Source organism: Oryctolagus cuniculus, chromosome 17, assembly GCF_051225735.1.
Source record: "Oryctolagus cuniculus isolate XC-2025 breed Fujian yellow rabbit chromosome 17, ASM5122573v1, whole genome shotgun sequence".
NCBI classification, from domain to species: Eukaryota; Metazoa; Chordata; class Mammalia; order Lagomorpha; family Leporidae; genus Oryctolagus; species Oryctolagus cuniculus.
The window spans coordinates 51686221-51705696 of record NC_142883.1 but is presented as its reverse complement, the minus strand read 5'-3'; the positions used below and the strand labels follow the sequence as shown (position 1 = coordinate 51705696).

General features: G+C 52.7%; 1 protein-coding gene and 1 long non-coding RNA gene across 13 annotated transcripts in view; one reads left to right on the top strand and one right to left on the bottom strand.

Annotated features, from left to right (window-relative positions):
* Positions 1-162: 162 nt before the first annotated feature.
* ALOX12 (arachidonate 12-lipoxygenase, 12S type) lies at positions 163-14396 on the bottom strand. 8 transcript variants are annotated; one of them, XR_007911417.3, is made up of 14 exons: positions 14174-14396; positions 13443-13644; positions 11798-11879; positions 11576-11698; positions 11356-11459; positions 10965-11125; positions 10101-10244; positions 8800-9009; positions 4809-4895; positions 4408-4577; positions 3883-4004; positions 1872-1952; positions 1570-1740; positions 163-1452 (listed from the first exon to the last, which is right to left on the bottom strand). XR_007911417.3 is itself a non-coding variant. In XM_002718820.6 (14 exons), exons 1-14 carry the CDS (start codon positions 14306-14308, stop codon positions 1273-1275), a joined length of 1992 nt encoding a protein of 663 aa, XP_002718866.2. In that variant the 5' UTR covers positions 14309-14396; the 3' UTR covers positions 163-1272. The 8 variants fall into 8 exon arrangements, 7 of the variants coding, with proteins under 7 accessions (XP_002718866.2, XP_089174414.1, XP_089174412.1 ...); XM_002718820.6 differs by having other exon boundaries at positions 1872-1972; XM_089318288.1 differs by lacking the exons at positions 11356-11459; positions 14174-14396 and having other exon boundaries at positions 1872-1972; positions 13443-13512.
* Positions 6583-19476, top strand: part of LOC103351478 (uncharacterized) — a 100617-nt gene continuing 87723 nt past the window's right edge. For 2 of the 5 annotated variants that reach the window (XR_016224267.1, XR_007911422.3), the window contains exon 1: positions 13432-13568. This is a non-coding gene — a long non-coding RNA (uncharacterized LOC103351478). Of the gene's footprint in view, positions 6856-8726; positions 8945-13431; positions 13569-18924; positions 19055-19476 lie in introns of those variants that run through there. The other 3 variants (XR_016224266.1, XR_016224265.1, XR_007911423.3) reach the window with 3 other exon arrangements.

The window sequence follows — 19476 nt, the reverse complement described above, 5'->3', positions numbered from 1 at the left end:
ATGGGATGCCAGCACTGAAGGCTGGGCTTTAACCCTCTGCACCATAGCCCTGGCTCCTACATACTGTTTTTGAAATGGTTGTGAAAGAGAACTTGGAATTTGGGAAACACGTGGAGCTCCCAGGGTATTAAAGGGGCTGGGAAAGTGGAATTGAAACATGAATTTTGTTATCTTTTCTGTTTGGGACTGTCTAGGGAGGGAAGGCATTTTGAGGCCAAAGTTTTTATTTTGCCCCAGGAGCACCACTCTTACTCAGGGACTTTGGGGAGTACATGTATGAATGGGAGGAATAGGGGTCAGGAATTTGTAAGCTGGTCACCAAGCAACTAGCTAGTTCCTGGGAAAGGAGAATAAATGGAAGTAGCTGATTTCTCTGACTCTCCCTGTACCGCCATCCACCCCACCCCCAAGCTCTTGGGTGTTTTGGAATTACCATCAGAGATCCAAGTTAGTGCAGGCTACCAGGGCCAAATTCACCTTGTAACTTGTGCACATCCCTGAAGCAAAGCACATTTAAAACATGTTTTTGCATTCTATTATTAAAGATTTATTCAGTTATTTGAAAAGCAGATATATATATGTGTATATATATACATATATATGTATATATATGTGTGTGTGTATATATATATATATATATATATATATAGAGAGAGAGAGAGAGAGAGAGAGAGAGAGAGAGAGAAACATCTTCTATCTGCTAGTTCACTCCCCAAAATGCTTCAGTGGAAGCCAGGCACCAAGAATTCCATCTGGGTCTCCCACGTGGGTGGCGAGGACCCAAGAACTTGGGTCATCTTTTTGCTGCTTTTCCCAGGCCATTAGCAGGGAGCTGGATCAGAAGCAGAGCAGCTCGCACTGGAACCGGTGCCCATATGGGATGCCGGTGTTGCAAGTGGCAACTTTACCCACTGTGCCACAACAGCAGCCCCCCCGCTTCATTTTAAAATGGCTGAATAAACCTAAGTATGAGTGCTTGGAGACCTGTGAAGGTCATATATTGGTGTATTCCATGAATCGAGTTGTATTGGCACACAACCACACTTGTTTGTTTCTGTATCGTCTGTGCCTAGAAGTTGTGATGGAGACTGTGTGGTCTACAAAGCCCCAAATCTCACTCTGTCCTTTACAGAGTTGAGTGTCCCCCTGACTAGGCACTGCTGATGTCGAGGGCTCACCCGGGGGAGGACCCGGAGTCCCGGCAGCGGAGTTGGGAAAGCAGGTAACATTCAGGACGCAGAGGCCCGTCCTCCTGGGGGCGCGCCGTCCAGCTCAGATGGTGATGCTGTTCTCTATGCGGCTGGGCTTCAGGTATTCATAGGGCAGGTCAAGGGGCTCGTTCCGGGCTGTGATCTCTTTTTCAAAGTTTTCCAGATCTGTTTGGAATTGGCTTAGCGCAGCTTTGGCCTTGGGATCTGAGAAATATTCTTCTTTGTGATGCCCCAGAGGCACCTGAGACGGAACAAGAGGTCAGTGAGTTTCTAGTCTGAAGACAGAAGCCCCTAGAGCCAGCCCCTCTCATGTTTCCTTTCTTGCCCTCGTCTCCCTCTCCCCAGAACCCCCTCTCACCATGTCTGGCTGCTGGCGACCCAGATGCCACGTGATGGCCATCTGAAGAGAGGACTGCCGGACATCAGGCAGTGACCCCATGACCGTAGCCATTGTCACATCGTCCTTGGTGGTAGGTGGGGGCATCCGCATTGTGCATGGGGCATTCGGGACCCAGCCATACCAGTCCAGCTGTAGGAAGAAACTGAAACCCTAGAACCCTGATACTTAGGATTTGAACCCGCATCTCTCCTGTGCGCCTCCCAAAGGTCTAGATGTCCAGTTGCTTGCCCGCAGGGACCTGGGGTCTCAGCTGCCCATACCTGGCCCTGGTTGATGGCCCCATGCTGGACTGTGCACGTGAAGACACACATGGTCAGGAAGTGGCAGAGTTGAGTCTGGGACTGGAAGGAGATGGGGAAACCTGGGTGGGAAAGAACACCAGCTAGAGGCTGTAGCTAAGAGAGACGTACAGGCTGATGTCTTGGGGTGTCCATGTTTTAGAATTGATTAGTGTGTACTGATTCGTTCATTTACTTAGATACATTTGCATTAGACATAGGTTTCAATCCTGGTTCAATGCCTTAGAGCTTGGTTACCTTAGGCTAATTACTTAACCTCTCAGAAGCTCAGTTTGTGTCACCTATAACATGTATCAAAATCACCTGTTAGGTAATAAACACTCAATGAATTGTTACTATGGAAGAGTTAGGCGCTGAAGCAGTTGCAAATTTAGGATGCTTCCTCTTGTTCCCAGACAGGGAATTTTAAGTCTCTGAGTTGTAAGGTGGGAATAAGAGAAGTCGTGGATTTCCGGTGTAACTGATAAAGAGGAGCTTCTCACAAGGTTGACCTCGTGCCATTCATTTGTAGGTGGAGGTCACTGGACCTACCCAGAGCCCCAACAATCCCTTTAGTTAAGTGTAACAAATGTCATTAGATAAGAAAATCAAGGACCAGAGAGATTGAACTGCCAGTCAGTTTTGCCTAGTAGGGCAAAGGCACAGTCTGACCTTGAACTCAAGCTCCTGACTACTGACTAACCCGAGATAGTTTTGATTTTAGCAAGCTTCCTCTGTAAAGTCTGTGGAGGACATTAGAGGGGAACTGTGAGAACTGAGGAAGAGCTGGGGAGGGACAGGATGAGAGGCAGTCAGTGGAGGTTACAGTTAACGTGTGCTGTGTTAGGATTGCCTGTAGGTCCCTCCCAGATGCACATGTTGCAGTCTAACCGGCAGGGTGATGGAAGTGGAGACCCTGGGAGGCGTTGGGGTGGGGAGGGCGGAGCCCTCATGAGGGGGCTTTCAGAAGAGGCCAGGGAGCCGGCTTGCTCGCTTTGTGCCATGCGCTGCTTTAGGAAGTGGGCTGTCTCACCAGAACTTGGAACGTGCCGGTACCCTGGTCTTGGGAGAAGTACGTTTCTGTTGTCTACAAGCTACTCAGGCGTGATAATTGTTGCAGCAGCCAAACTGACTAAGACAGTATATTTATCGGGGCAAAGACACCCCGGGAGAGGAAGAAAGAAGAAGGGGTCCTGGGGACACGTGGCCCCTGGGGACCAGAGCACAGGTGTTGGCGGCATCCGCAGGGCCTGGCCATAGTGGCTCCCCGGTAAATGTTTGTAGAGGCAGAAGATGGGATTCGGGGTGAGGGCGGGGGCTGAAGGGTGACTCAGAGCAGAGCAGGTTGGCCCCTGTGTGTCAGAGAGGAGAGCACGCAGCTAGGAAGAGCTCGGGAAAGGCTGTTTCTTCTCCACAGACTACGGCATGGGGCCTGGCGGGACTAAAGGTAGCGGTTAGATCTGGGACGGGGGCGGTGGGGAGGGAGGCTGGACTGCCCGAAGAAACTTGAGCCCCACACATGGGTCAGGGTCCTGAGCTCGGGTTTGAGCCAAAGCGTGGACAGTACTCAGTTGGCACCTAGAAATGACCTTGTACTGTGGCCAGTGTGTGCTGGACAGCAGCAGGCGGGAGGAGAAGGAAGGGAGAGCCGGGGTGGGAAAATCTCCTTGTTTAAAGCCTCAGGTAGAAAACTAGGGAGCTGCGAGAGAGAATGTGAGCCCCAGCAGGCCCCAGGCAGAAACTCTTGGCTCGCCCAGTGCCACACTACGGCAGCTGAACCTAGGGGTAGGGCAGAGTGGCGTCTGAGGACCAGGGTCTCCCAGGAGCACAGTCCCTGGGGTTGAGTCTTAGCAGGTGTGAGTGGGATTCAGAAGCTGTTCTGTCTTGAGTGAGGGGTGTGGTGACAGGGTGGCATCCCGGCCCCAGAGGGGCAGGGCTGGGAAGGGCTCTGGTGGAGTCTCCCCAGTGCTCCCGTCCCTGGGTCAGATCTTACCTCGGTTCTGGGCCTGGCACAGCCCCACCTCAGTGATCTCCCGACACCAGGCCTGCAGCTCGGAGTCACGCCTCACGACGTCATCGCTTTGGTAGAAGAGGAGGACGATGCCCTCCACGTACCTGCCCAGAGGAGGAGGGAGCCGAGCTCTGAGAGTAGAAGGCCACAGCCTCTGACCCCTGCTCCTCTGGGGCCTCTGCTCAGCTGACTCTCCTGTGCCAGGGGACCCGCCTTTTGGGGACACTGCCTACCCTTTCAACACACCAGGGTACAGGGTGTCACAGCAGGAAATGCGGGTCATTCATCCTCAGAATTCCCCATGCACAGTTGCTTTCTCTCCTTTCTGACAAAGTCCTGATTCTTCAGTTCCCTGGCTCTCTCCACAGCTTCCTCACCTCTGCTCTCTGACGCACCCCAGTGTCTGTTCACTGCTGCTGCTTCTCCCTTTGCCTTTGCCCCGTGCTGACCTGAAGCAGAGCCCCTCCCTCCCCCTCGCCCCCTAGTCCTCAGCTCCCTCTCACTCACCTGGTGATGATCTCCCAGAGCCGCAAAGCATCGTGGGCGTAGAGGGCACTTGGGATTCCCAGCAGGCCCCGCTCAGCCAGGTCGTGAGGAGGGCACAGGGAGTGGTAGGTCAGCTGAGCCACTGCCCGGCGTAGCAGCTGCACATGGCCCCCTCCACCTGTGCTCACTGCCTGGGACAAGAGAGGCGACAGCTCTTGAAAGATGGAAGCAGGGCTGGAGAACCCTGGCATCCTGTAGAGGGCTTTGGAGGTGGGGTTTCAGATTAGTCGAGGCTGTAAAAGGCACTGGGCCCGTGAGTCTAAGGGTCAGGACGTTACACCGGCGGCTCCGGGGGCCTGCGGGTAGTGGAGGGTCACAGCAAGCTGGAGGCTTAGGTGGCTCCATCCCCCTTTCCTCCTTACCTGATCAAATATTCCTCCATCCGAGATGAGTTGGCTCCGGGCCCGGGTGTTGATTTCCATGGTGTAGCGGATATGGGGCATGAGGAGCTGGGGACAAGGAGACAGAGCTGGGTGGTTAATGGGGTCATGCTTGGATACTTGCTTGTAGGGCCGGGCGCCCAGCTTCTCACTCCCTGCTGCTGCCCCGACAGGCTGGTCTTTGGCTTCTCCCATCACTCAGTCGCGTGCTCCCCAACTTCCTGTGAGTGGTGCTCTGCAGCCCCGCTGACCAGGACTTCACGCTGTACTGTGCGGCTCTGATACTTGGGCAGCAGCCTCCTCGTCTGTCAACAGGGGGCAGTAATGGGATCTCTTATGTCAAGGAGCTGTGATGACCCTGTGTCAGCGACGTGTCCTCAAATATTGCTACCACTACTCCGAGTGTAGGTGTCTGTTAGGAATCAGACCCTTCTGGTTTTCTTTTAAACTTCCTTCCTCTGTCATTCACCCCCTTGTGGCTTAAACTGGCCTCTCTACTCATTTTCCAAACTGTACTTCCTGGGGCCCATGTTGTGGCACAGTGGGTTAAGGTACGACTGGGACACCTGCATCCCATATTGGAGTGCCAGTTCAAGTCCCAGTTGCTCCACTTTCTGCTAATGCACCTGGGGAGGCAGCAGATGATGGCCCAAGTAGCCGGGTCTCTGCCACTCATTTGGGAGACCTGGATGGAGTTCCAGGCTCGCGGCTTTGGCCTGGCCCAGTACTGGCTGTTGTGACCTTTTTGGGGAGTGAACCAATAGATGGAAAATTTCTCTGTCTCTCCCTTTTTCCGTGTCACTCTGCCTTTCAAATAAATCAATTGATCTTAAACCAAGAATGTTTAAAAGAAAAAATGAACTCTAGGGGCCAGTGTTGTGGCACAGTGGGTTAAGCTGCCACCTGTGACACTGTCATCTCATATGAGTGCGGGTTTGAATCCGGCTGCTCTGCTTCCTATCTGGCTCCCTGATAATGTGCTTGGGAAGGCAGCAGATGATGACCTGAGTACTTGGACCTGTGGGAGACTCGGATGGAGTTCTAGACTCCTGACACAGCCCTGGCCATCATGGCCACTTGTGTGTGTGTGGGGGGAGAGTGGTGAACCAGTGGATGGAAGATCTCTTTCTGTCTCTCCCTCTCTCTCTAGTTCTGCCTTTCAAATAATAATAATAAACTCTGCATCTTCATCCTTTGGTCGTTTTACTGTTGGGTTTCTTTGGAAGGTGGGTAGGGAGGGTACTTTTAGTCAGAATTAAGGGTGCAGTTGAGCAACCTGCAGAAGCTGTGTCAACGTCTGTCTGCACCCAGTCAGGCTCTGGTAGGCCCCCTCTCTCCTGCTTTTCTTCAGCCATTTGAAGAGCTACCTGAGTCTCATGTGTGTTTCTTTTTCTTTTTTTTTTCTTTTTTTTTTTTTTGACAGGCAGTGTTAGACAGTGAGAGGGAGAGACAGAGAGCAAGGTCTTCCTTCTGGTTGGTTCATCCCCCAAATGGCCGCCATGGCCAGCGTGCTGTGCAATCCGAAGCTAGGAGCCAGATGCCTCCCCCTGGTCTCCCATGCGGGTGCAGGGCCCAAGCACCTGGGCCATTCGGGCCACAGCAGAGAGCTGGACTGGAAGAGGAGCAACCAGGACAGAACCGGTGCCCCAGCTGGGACTAGAACCCGGAGTACCAGCTGCACAGGCGGAGGATTAGCCTAGTGAGCCGTTGTGCCAGCTTCGTGTGTGTTTCTTATCTTAGTCTATTTGTCTTCCAGGTTGCGTGCAATTCTGGCATTCATCTGATTTGTTGATACTGGACATAGAAACAGCTCAAGTGACACTTTGGAGTTGAGCTATCAAAGCAGCTCATATGAGTCTGAAACTTTTCAGAAAGCTCATCACAGATGCTTAATGTGCTAGAAAGCTCGAGTCCACACAAGGCGAGAAGATGCCTGAGGACACACAGCCTCTAATGACAACTGCAAGCACTCATTGTGCCACAAGAGTGTGTTACGTCACCTGACCAACCCCACCGTGGAGGCCATCTGGTGAGTACTGAGGCCAGGTTCAGGATGCCGAGCAGCCTGCACGGGTGGCTGCTAGGACACCTGCAAGCCCAGCCTCCTGTGTGTCTGAGCACAGCCCAGCTGTTTGCCACTGGAGGGCGAATGGAGGCAGGGCAAGGGCAGAGTGGAACAGGGGTTTGTGTGGTAGAGGTTTCCACTTGCTCGAGTTGGGCAGAAGATGATGAGGCAGGAGGCGTCGTGAGATAAGTGACATCCAGGATTCTGCTAATCAGACAGGTCTCTGTCTTGTCCATGTGTCCAAAGGGATAACTTCTCGGGGGTCCCAGCTGTATCGGTCAGACTTGAGGGATCCAGGCCGAGGCCTCCAACAGAAACACAGTTTGGTTTTCCTCCTTGCCATGTACTTGCCGATGTTTCAGACTCCACATACTTAAAACTGAACCCTCATTTTTACTCCCAAGTTGGCTTTTTCTAACTTCTCTGTTTCTGTGGCATTGTGGGCTAAGCATCCACCTGTGGCTCTGGCATCCCATATGGGCACCAGTTCATATCCTGGCTGCTCCTCTTCCAGTCCAGCTCTCTGCTATGGCCTGGGAAAGCAGGAGAGGATGGCCCTAGTGCTTGGGCCCTTGCATCCGAGTGGGAGAGCTGGAAGAAGCTCCTGGCTCCTGGCTTCAGATCGGTCCAGCTCTGGTCATTGCAGCCATCTGGGGAGTGAACCAGAGGATGGAACACCTCTTTCTGTCTCTCCCTCCCTCTGGAACTCTCTCAATAAATTAAATAAATAAATATATTCTCTCTGCCATGTTCCCTAATAAAGTGTCATCAAGATTTTGAAAAGATTTTTAAAGCAAGTCTTATTTTGCTGCCTTCCATCTATCGACGTATGGAATTCATCATTTTATAAAGTTACTGTGTTTCTAGGTTGTACTGCACAACACACCTTCCCTGCGAGCTTCCAGGTACTGCAGAAACTTGCTGTCTGCAGCCTTGTACCCTGACATGCTGAAATGATGAAATCATGCTGACATGATGAAAATAGTTTCATCCCTTCACCAAGTCTTTTTTTTTCATTCCTCATTTATATTTAAAAAAAAATTTTTTTTTTGACAGGCAGAGTGGACAGTGAGAGAGACAGAGAGAAAGGTCTTCCTTTTGCCGTTGGTTCACCCTCCAATGGCCGCCGCTGCCGGCGCATCACACTGATCCGATGGCAGGAGCCAGGAGCCAGGTGCTTTTCCTGGTCTCCCATGCGGGTGTAGAGCCCAAAGACTTGGACCATCCTCCACTGCACTCCCTGGCCACAGCAGAGAGCTGGCCTGGAAGAGGGGCAACCAGGACAGAATCCAGCGCCCCAACCGGGACTAGAACCTGGTGTGCCGGCACCCCAAGGCAGAGCATTAGCCTATTGAGCCACAGCACCGGCCATTCTTTTCATTCCTGAAACCGCCACTCTAGGGTGTGTCCTTATCAGCCCTTCTCTCTGGCAGGTCTAAAAACCCTGCAGGGCAGCTCTTCTTGCCTTTAAATCTGTTCTGTTCCTACTTTGCTGTCTGAGTTGGGATGGAACATTCTCTGTAAGTGCCATAAACCACCTGTAGCCTGATCCCCTGTGAATTCAAACTCTCATTCCAGTTGCTGTTCTCTGGTTGATTCTTATGGGGACTTCTTGTCTTCCTGGCCAAATGCTAACTATCCTAGGGCAAGAATAAGGTTCTTGTTGAACTGACAACATCCCATCGGTATTGTGGAGTATCAGATCTCCAAGAATTTCAGAGGGTTCCCCTTACAGTGTGTCCTGTGAAGCGCTAAGAGTTTCAGCTTAATTAGAATACAGTTCGCAAGATGTTGATAAGTCTTATTTTCTTGTCCCCCTTTTCAATCGCAAACAGCTGTACGTATGTTTTTTGCTGCTGCATTGTCCTTTGGGTCTGAGAGAAATGAGACAGAGGGCAGAGCTTGTACCTTGAAGACAGGATGCAGTCCCGGGAGGCACCTCATGGTGGCGACAGCGATGACCTCAGCCACCAGATGCGTGTTCAGCAAGTGATACTGGAGCTCATGCAGCTGGAAATCTGAATTTCGGACCCAGGACTTGGCCAGGAGCCAGGCAAGTGGGGGATCTGAGGGCAGGAACAGTGTTGGGGTGGGAGAGTCGGCGTTGGGAGGCTGAATCTGGGAGAAAGAGAAATGAAGTGTTTAGTAACCTCCCACTCTGTGTGACGGGGTCACCATTCTTGGGACAACAGAGGAGACTGAGATGATTGCCTCCCAGGGGATTATATACATGTATATTTTGAAGATTTATGTAATTGTTTGAAAGCCAGAATTATGGGGAAGGAGAAGGAAGAGAGAGGTCTTCCATCTGCTGCTTCACTCCCCATATGGCCTCAAACCACCTGGGCTGGGCCAAGCCAAAACCAAGAGCCAGGAGCTTCTTCTGGGTCTCCTGCATGGGTGGCAGGGGCCCAAGCACTTGGGCCATCTTCCCCTGCTTTCCTCAGGTCATTAATAGTGAGCTGGATCAGAAATGGAGCAGCTGGGACTTGAACCAGCACCCATTTGGGTTGCTGGCATTGTAGGCAGAGGATTTACCCGCTGTACCACAATGCCAGCCCCATCTTACAGGGATTATAATATGGTAAGAGGAACAAGAACCATACTACCTTGCCTTTCAATAGCTGTTCCATCATGGTGGGTTGAGTGCAAAGGCTGGAAGCAAAGAGTCCAGTAAGAGGTCCTATCAGTGGCTTGGGGGAAATGAGCTGGGGGTTGGAGCTCTGGGGGCAGAGTGGGAAGCAGGAGTTGGGTGTGTAAGGTTATCGCTAATGCTCGGTGAGGAAGAAGATACTCAAGATGGACAGTGGGTGTCCAAGGCAAATACGGTGTGGTCTGAAACAGCAGCAGCATTATTTTGGAATTTGTAAGAAATGCAGATTTGGTTCCCACCCCAGACTTAGTGAACCGGACAGGCTGGTAGTGGGGCGTGGCAACTTGTGTTCTTCACAGGCCCTTCCAGAGATTCTGCTGCACACTGGAGTTGGAGAACTGTATGGGGATGCAGACTCCAGGGGGCCATTATGGCTCTTGCACCTGTATTGCCTCTTGAGTGAGTCAAGGGAGAGCAAGCTGCAAGCCAAGAGATGAGGACAGGTCTCTGAGGGAGGATGGGCTTTGGGAGCCGTGAGCCAGGGCTTGGATCCCTGGGAGCAGAGGCTGTGGTGAACAGAGCACAGTGTTGGAGGGAGATGCCCAGGGTGCCTCACCTGGATGACCATGGGGAGCAGCTTCCCATCGGGTTGCATCTTCAGCATGACGAGGGGGGCAGCCAGGTACTGCTGCTCTCCTCGGATCACATTGGCTGGGAGTCCATCCAGCAGGATAAAGTCAGCCTCAAACAGGGAGCCGTTCTGGGGAGAGGAGGACGGTGTCCATTTTCAGAGTGCAAATGTGTGAAGACGTTCGTTGGCTTCTTGCCATTATCCTCCGTCAGCACCAGAGTTCTAGGATAGAGCTGTGGTACCTGCTGCAGTCCCTCTCACTGTAAACAGCCTAGTGAGGGTAGATGTCGTGTGCATGGGAATGTGGTAGCAGATGCGGGTTTAGAACCAGGCCTGCTCCATCCAGTCTGCATCACAGGCATCATCAACGGACCTCTTGTCAAGATCGCCAGGCCCCTTCGCACCTCATCCCTGATGATCTGTTTTCTGCTCTTGGCTTTCATCGGTTTAGCAAACCTTCCTCCATGCCTTGTTCAAACTCATCTCCTCTGCCCAGTGTCTCACAGAGCTCCCCCTGATTACACACGCACATGCACACACACATCCCACCTAGGCTCACTCTCATGTGCAAGTCATCTCTTCCAAATCCAGCTCTCTCTTTTCCAGAAAACCTCTCTGTCCTCCCCTGATGGCCCATAAACACTGCCGTTCAGAACACTGACATCAGCCAGGGAATGTCACTGTGCCCGTTCCTGCTGCTGGCCCCCATCTGTGTGCTGGGAATCCACCTTCTTTCTCCCTCATGCTGGAACCTCCTTGGAGTTTGTCCCCCTACGTATTTGACCATTTCTAGCATTTTCTAGCACAGGACTCTGCATCAAGCATCAGTGGTTACTGCAGCCTCCTTACCTGGAGTTCTTTCTCCAGTTGGACGCGAAGCACCTCCATCCCCGATGGCAGCATTAGCCTAGAGGGCAGGCAGGTGGAGCGTCGCAGCAGCATGGGGTTGGCGCCATTGAGGAACTGGTAGCCAAAAAACTCATCGTCCTGCCAGTGCTGCCGAACCTTCTCTGTGGGGTGGGGTAAAGGAGGGAGGGTATCTACCTTGGTACCGCTCTCCTCCAGACCCTACCTCAGGGAAGGAGGCATATTGCTACCCTGTGCCCAGCCCTCTTCATTCTTGAGTCCCTCTGAGATGGCCAGACAGGATGAGGTCTTGTCTTTCAAGGAATTATGGGGACTGTGGTGTGTGATGCATCGGTCATGAGAAGGGGTTATGAGACCTGGGGGAACCACTGACCAGCCAGGGCACTCTTCTGGCCCCAGAAGATCTGATCGAAGTCTTCTAGACGGTCCCAGGAGCTCAGGAGAGTGTAAACACGTTTGAAGATCATCTCCAGAGCCCTAGGGAGACATATTGGGGCACGGCCTCCTGCGCCTGTCCCTCAGCCCTTTCCCATATGCCACCATTCTGGATCTCCCCACCCCTTTTCCGCTCTGAGCCCCAGCCTTTCTCTCACACTGTCTTTAGCGTCCATTCAAAGTCCAGCCTCTTATCCTCGTGGAATCTCATATTGGGGGGTAGATCGTCCTTAGAGTCTGCTGCTATTGTCAGGAGCAGGCCTTCCTTCCAGGTGGCCCACCTGGAAATTGGGGACAAAGCTTCAGGGAGGTGGGGGGTCTGATGGGGCTGTGTGAGGGAACGGGTGGGACGACTGGGAGGCCCATGGGTAGGTTGTTACCGGTACATCTGCTGTCTTTCCTCTAGTTCCTTGTCTCGATGTTTCTGGAAGATGTCCGAGGCATTGTCTGCTGCCAGGCGGGCTGGGGAGACATGAAGATGATTGGCCACACAGCTTGGTCTGGGCCTGCGCTTTCCTGGCTTGTCCTCGTCTTGTTTTCTGTTACATCCCTCTTCTCGGCCCTGCACTGATGCTTTTATCTCTGGCGTTGCCTCTTGATTGAGCCTCAGGTGCATTTATCCCATCTCTGCCAACCGTACGCTCCTGATCTCACTGACACCAGCCCTCAGCTCTTGCCTGGAGACGGAAATCTCATGCCTGTCACCTTTTCTTGTTCCTTGACTCATCGTCCCCTTCCTGCCCACTTCATCAATATGTAAGGTTGGGGAAAATCATTCGAACCATGAGTCTCTGCTGTTCTACTTCCCATCCAGCTCCCTGCTAATGGCCTGGGAAAAGCAGCAGAAGATGGCCCAAGTGTTTGGGCCTCTGCCACCCATATAAGAAACCTAGAGGAAGCTCCTCGTTCCTGGCTTTGGCCTGGCCCAGCCCTGGTTGTTGTGGCTATCTGGGGAATGAACCAGCGGATGGAAGACCTCTCTCTCTTTTTGCTACTCTGGCTTTCAAATAAATACTTAAAAATAAAATTACCCTCATTAAGTTGATAAAGTCTGGATCACCTGTGTGCTCACACTTGTCTTCTGTATTTTGCTTGGCTAATTTTGTGCTCCTTCAACCTCAGTTGTCACACCTCCCTCTGTTCTCCAAAGATTCTTTTTAAAATTTTTTTAAAGATTTATTTATTTGAAAGAGCTACAGGGATAAAGAGATTTTTCCATCTTCTGGTTCACTCCCTAAATGCCCAGCCCTGACTGAAACCAGGAGCTTCTTTCAGGTCTCCCATGAGGGTAAAGGTCCCAAGCACTTGGGCAGTCTCTGCTTTTCCCAGGCCATTAGCAGGGAGCTGGATTGGAAGTGGAGCAGCTGGGATTCAAACCGCAGCCCTTAAGGGAAGCAGGTATGGCCTTTGCCTGCTGCTCCACCACAGCGCCTGCCCCTGTTTGCTTTCTGTACCTGACTTCACCTCGGTTGGACTCGCCGTCATAATCTGTGTTTATTGAGTTGTTCCTTCTCCTGTCAATACTTGGGGTCAACATTGTAGATAGATCCTGTTTCCAACCTTGCCAGCCCTACTCTCCTGTGTCTGGATTTCCCATCATACCAAGAAAAAGTCAACATTTGTGGCTTACTCTTCCCCTCCTGCCATTTGTCCTGTGTCCTCCTGCTCCCAGGGAGCCACGCAACAGCATCTCCCTTCCCGCACCATCTCCTGCTGCGTGTGGTCCCCTCGCGCCTCCCTGCCCTGAGTCACACAGAGCTCTCCTTTTCCCCAGGACTTTGCTTCTCTGTTTTCCATCCTCGCTCGCAGCTCCCCCACCCCCCACTCCCCACTCCCCGCCTTCCCGTGCGCCAGACATGGCTTTCAGCCTCACGAATCCCGAGCTTCTTCCTGTCGCCAGCCCTGCACCTGGGCGTCTCCACCCTTTACCCGCCGTGACCTTTCTCAGCGCCCGCAGCGCGCGCGCGCCCGCCCGCCCACCCGCCGCACCCGCGCGTCCGAGGAGGCCGGGCGCTGCCCGCTCACCGCTGCCCTCAGGCAGGCTCAGGACACCGTCGCCGCGCACCCAGCGGTAGCACGGGAAGGTCGCTGTCTCGTGGGCTCCGGGGCCCCGCACCGTGATGCGGTCGCAGAACCACGCGTCGTCCACCAGTGAGTGGTGTTTGCGCAACTTCACGAACTGCAGCGGCCCCAGCTCCTCGGGGACGTCGTGCTCGAACTCCTCCTCCTGTGGGAGCCGCGCTCATAGCTGGGCCCGGGGGCGGCCGTTTGCGGGGGGTGTGTGGGCTGGGGTCGGGGAGGAGGACGACGAGAGGACTTGGGAGGGGTTCGCTTATGCCTCAGCGGACCCAGGCCGCGAAAGGCAACGTCCCATCACTCGCTCCCTGCGCGGCCTGCCCGGTGGGTGTCGGACGCCACCGCGCTGGGGAGGCCGAGGACCCGCGGAGTTTGAGCGTCGTCCCATAGTCGGCGCCCGTTCCCCGAACGCTCCCCGAGCCTCTGCTTGCGGGAGCCGGGAGCCGTTGTCGACCACAGGGCGTGCATTGGAGAAGGAAGTGGGGGCTACCAGGACCAGGGTCGCGGGCAGGAGGCGGGGGCCAAGCCCCAGCCTGGGATCTGGGCTCCCGACGCTCCTCACACCTCCCACCCATTCTGGGATTCGAAGGAAGTGTAAGCCCCCGCCTGCCTCCTGCCCCTCTCCGCCCACCCATAATGAGCCAAACCCGGCCCGGGGTCCCTCTTGGCTTCCTGCTGACCTCGCCCCGCGCTGGCCGCAGCTGCAGCTCCAGCTCCGCCTCCCCGCGCGCCCCGACCAGCCACAGCTGCACGCGGTTGTGCGACCCAGAGAAGATCCAGGCCCCGGTGGCTACGCAGATGTGGTAGCGGCCCATGGTGCCCCTGGCAGCGTAGGTGAGCGGACCGCCCAGGGCCTCCTGGCGCCTCGGGGCCAGTTGCAGGCCTTTAAAAGACCGGCCTAGGTCCCCGCCCTCTGCACAATTTTTAGGCGCTTGAAAGTCCCCGCCCCGGACTAGCCTGAACCTGTGAGAGGAGCCATAGAGCAGGTTGTGGGAAGGGCCGTGCCTCCTGTGTGGAAATGCAGGGGCCCCGCCAGGGTAGGGCAGCTATGGACCTCGGGGAGGGGAACCTGGGGTAGACCCCTCCTATTTTGAGGGAGCAAGCATGAGAACACCCTCAAAGGTCTCTAGGTCTGGGGAGGAGCTGTGAGAAAGAGTGGATGATCCCCTCTGCTTCTCTGGGCTGGGAACGGGGATGGCTTCCGTAGGCTGGACTGGGTTAGGGGCCCAGTAAGTGCTCCCTCCCTTGGCTTCCTGCCTGTGAGCCCTGTCCTTCCATCAGTGAGCAGGGATTCTTCTCTAGGTAGGGTGTCCAGGCTGCCTAGAACCTGGACCAGTGACAGCTCAAGACTTGCCCCCTGCCAGGTCCCCCAAAACCTTCTCAAAAACTGACTACAGTTTGAGCCACGCTGGTGTGGTAGAATGGAAAGTATGGTAGGACGCCGCTCAGCATCCAGGTGTTAGGGTCCCCGCATCACCAAATACCATGGACCAGACTTCTTGAGAGAGGCCTGAGGCAGGGCAGGGAAAGCTTCATTTTGTTTAATCTCCTTGAGGGGTATGGAGACAGTATGTTAGGCTACTGTGGGGAATCACTTAGGCACCCGTGAACTTGGTGCTCTCCAGGTGAGTGAGCGGTTCCCCTTCAGTAGGTTTCAGATTAATTTTTGTTCCTGGGCTATTTCCTGGTCTTCGTGGTAGGAAACCCAGGAGCAGCAGTTCCTCCCATGCTGGTTGGAGGTTTGCAACCATTAGAAGGGTGAGTCAGAGCTCAGACACCATCACCCATCCAGAAATCAGTCAGATGCAGCCTGCATGGGCCCCTATCTAAGTTCTCGATCCACATTGATATGAGCATCCGGCTCCCAGGGGCTGTGTCTGGCAGTCTGGGCAAAGGTGAATCTCTTTCCTGAGCCAGACCTGGAAAAGGACTCGCTGCACGGTATCTGATCTCTTGTTCTCTGGGCCTGCTCCTGCCTCCAGCCTCTGCGTATACCCTCGGCTGGTCTCCAGTTCTGTAACAGCCAAAGAAAATGGCTTACATTGCCATCCTAGGTAATAGCAGAAACTGGCCTTTTCCACTAACCTTCACCTCAGCAAAAAGTTTGTTTCACATTTATTTCCCAAGTCAGTCCTTACCTCATCCTGCCCTTCTGCCCATGCTGGTATACTGTGAGGCCACAGGCACAGCGTGGGAATGAATAATTGAGAAAAAAGTCATCCAAGCTGCTGCATACGCTAAATGATAGAGTATGTTGAAGCACTTAGAACAGTGTCCGGCACATAATCTCTCTCGGTACTAGCTGCTATTCTTTTATTACTTTATTCTCCACCCCTGCAAAATCTCCCAGGAGTACTCAGCCTCTCAGACCCTCCCTCCTACTTCATTTTTTCTTTTGCCTTTCTCAGCACATGCACAGTTTTTTAATACAATTTTTAAAAAGATTGTTTATTAGAGAGAGAGAGAGAGAGAGCAGAGACAGAGAGATCTTCCATCTGCTGGTTCACTCCCCACCCAGATGGCTGCCATGGCCGGAGCTGAGCCAATCTGAAGCCAGGAGCCAGGAGCTTCATTCGGGTCTCCATATGGGTGCAGGGGCCCAAATACTCTGGCCATCTTCCACTGCTTTCCCAGGTGCGGTAGCAGGGAGTTGGATCAGAAGTGGAGCAGCAGGGAGCTTCTCAAACCAGTGTTTGAGCAGTGTTTATCTCAGCTCTCAAACCAGTGTCCTTATAGGATGCTGGCGCCTTAGGCATCAGCTTTACCCATTATGTCACAGCACCGGCCCTGAGAAACAGTATTATTATTGAATAAGCATTACTCCAGAATGTGATGAACATTCCAGGCAATTGCTAAGAAATTGCAAAGACAGATACACGGCCAGGCATATACAACAATCATGTTTTCAAGGTAAATAACGCGGGGCCGGCGTTTTGGCATAGTGGGTTGTGGTGTAGTGGGTAAAGCTGCTACCTGCAGTGCCGGCATCCCATATGGGCATCCCATCTCGGCTATTCCACTTCCAATCCAGCTCTCTGCTATGGCCTGGGAAAGCAGTACAAGGTGGCCCAAGTCTTTGGGCCCCTGCACCTGTGTGGGAAGACTTGGAGGAGGCTCCTAGCTCCTGGCTTTGGATTGGCCCAGCTCTGGCTGTTGCAACCAACTGGGGAGTGAACCAGTGGATGAAAGACCTCGCTTTCTCTCTGCCTCTCCTTCTCTTTCTGTGTAACTCTGACTTTCAAATAAATAAATAAATAAATCTTTTTTAAAAAAGATAAATAGCTAATCCTTAAGTAAGAGGACTTGATAGCTGCATTTATCACACGTAGTGTATACTGGACTGACCTGGTAACTGGGGTGACCTCTGTGTTAGCTAGTTGGCTTAATCAGAGGAAAAACAAGCTTCTAATATCTTTGGGAGGAGACGTAGATTTGCAGCATAAGCAAAATGCCTCTGCAAGTTAGGTTCCTGCCCTTCCATGGAAACTGGGAGGTGGAACTTTAACGAACTGGCTCCCAGGTCCTCAAGAAAGACATTCTTGGGTGGTAAGGTTGGCAAGACACGTGTATAGCTTTTAAAAAAGATTTGTACTCATTCCAAAGAGGCAGCAGGAACTTTCTAGTTTGCTAAAGCAAATGCTCTATGAAAGGAAGAAAGTCTTTCCCCATATTTTCAACAGATTAAGCCTCTTGCTTTTGAATTTTGATTTGTCTTTACAACAACCATTTTGTTTTTACATGTGCCATGGAAGGAGCCAGGCTGATTGTGAAGCCCACACTGGCACACGCGCATGCCAGAGCTGCACTCCCTTCTCCCCTTCCCGCTCCCCGTGCCCTGCTGTCTGTGCCTGGTAGCCAACTCCCATATTCCCATCACTGCTCTTGCAGAACATTTAATTTCTCATCAAAGCTTCTCCCAGTAGGTTATGCCCCTGGGCATGTAGATGGGGTGGGTGGACCTTACTTTTCAGCCAAAAGGCTTGCTAAGGAGTTTTTCTAGATGCAAGACTGATTCTTTTACATTCTTTTTTTTTTTTTTTTTTTGACAGGCAGAGTGGACAGTGAGAGAGAGACAGAGAGAGAAAGGTCTTCCTTTGCCGTTGGTTCACCCTCCAATGGCCGCCGCTGCAGCCGGCGCACCGCGCTGATCCGATGGCAGGAGCCAGGATCCAGGTGCTTTTCCTGGTCTCCCATGGGGTGCAGGGCCCAAGCACCTGGGCCATCCTCCACTGCACTCCCTGGCCATAGCAGAGAGCTGGCCTGGAAGAGGGGCAACCGGGACAGAATCCGGCGCCCCGACCGGGACTAGAACCCGGTGTGCCGGCGCCGCAAGGTGGAGGATTAGCCTATTGAGCCACGGCGCCGGCCCTGATTCTTTTACATTCTAACATAGTAGTGTTGCTCAAACTGCAGTCATTTCTTTTTTTTTTTTTTTTTTAAGATTTATAATTTTGTCTGAAAGGCAGAGTTACAAAGAGGTAGAGAGAGAGGTAAGTCTTCCATCTGCTGGTTCACTCCCCAAATGTTTGCAATGGCTGGAGCTGGGCAGATCCAAAGCCAGGAGCCAGGAGCTTCTTCCAGGTCTCCCATGCGGGTGCAGGGGTCCTAGCACTTGGGCCATCTTCCACTGCTTTTTCAGGCCAGAGCAGAGAGCTGGATTGGAAGTGGAGCAGCTGAGACTCTGGTGCCCATATGGGATGCGGGAACTGTAGGCAGCAGCTTTACCCTCTACACCACCATGCCAGCCCCTGCAGTCAGTTTTGATGATAGCTCCATTGTCTGCTAGGCAAAGAGACTTCAAAACCTTTGTGGGCAATGGAATTAAAATATAAGTTTATTTTGATGCAAACATTTTTTAAATTCCTGCATAGTGTTTTGGGCCCTTGCTTGGCACTGGGCTGTATAAATTGGTATTTGTTCCTTGAAGCGCCTATACATTGGACACACAAGCATGGCATTATACACCATGTAATTTTAAACCATATAATCATAGGATGTGAGTTCAGGGCAGACATTGTATCATTTGTTTTTCCAATTAGTAATTTGGGTACTTACCTTTTTTTATTTGCTGAAATCCGGCACTTCCCTTTCTGCATGCTGTCACTTGCTTCTGTCATTGTCTTCCGGTGTAGCAGGGGAAACCTTGTCCTGTGCCATCTGGTGGGTCATTTTGCAGTGCTGCAAGGATCCCTGCAGAGGCTCCAGCACTGACATAGATGTGAGCTTCCAAACTCTTTGTTCACGGTCCCTAACTATGTGTGCAGCCTCAGCCTCCTGAACCTTCAGGCCTTGGAGTTGAGCATGGTTCTTTTTTTTTTTTTTTTTTTGAAGAGATATTTATTTATTTGAAAGGCAGAGTTACAGAGAGGCAGAGGCATAGAGAGAGAGAAAGAGAGGTCTTCCATCCGCTGATTCACTCCCCAAATAGCTGCAACGGCTGGAACTGGGCTGATCCGAAGCCAGGAACCAGGAGCTTCTTCCGGGTCTCCCAAAATAGCTGCAACGGCTGGAACTGGGCTGATCCGAAGCCAGGAACCAGGAGCTTCTTCCGGGTCTCCCACGTGAGTACAGGGGCCCAAGTACTTAGGCCATCTTTGCCTGCTTTCCCAGGCCATAGCAGGAGCTGGATCAGAAGTGGAGCAGCCGGGACTTGAACCACTGCCCAAATAGGGGATGCCAGTACCGTAGGTGGCAGCTTTACCCACTAAGCCACAGTGTGGGCCCCTGAGCATGGTTCTTAGAGCAGACCACACTCCTCCCAGAGGGCTCCCTCTTGAGACCCTGGGTGTTTCTTCCTGCTCGTGGCCCTCTGCTGGAACCATCTCAATCTTTCTGAGACTATTTAATTAATACTGAGCAAGGTCTAAAATACTCGGGTCTCAGTCTCCTTCCACATGGTTAGTGCCTTCGGCCATGTAGTCAGTTACCCTCTGCTCCTCTTGCTCCAGCTCCGCATACCAGCTGAGTGTTGGGGTGGGGAGTG

Excerpts from the sequence above, each read along its gene's own strand:
- ALOX12 (XM_002718820.6), bottom strand. The coding sequence starts at position 14,308 with ATGGGCCGCTACCACATCTGCGTAGCCACCGGGGCCTGGATCTTCTCT. Across the intron at positions 11,460-11,575 it reads GAATGGACGCTAAAGACAGT|GGCTCTGGAGATGATCTTCA; the intron begins GTGAGAGAAAGG and ends ATGTCTCCCTAG. Across the intron at positions 10,245-10,964 it reads AACTGGAGAAAGAACTCCAG|AACGGCTCCCTGTTTGAGGC; the intron begins GTAAGGAGGCTG and ends TCCTCTCCCCAG.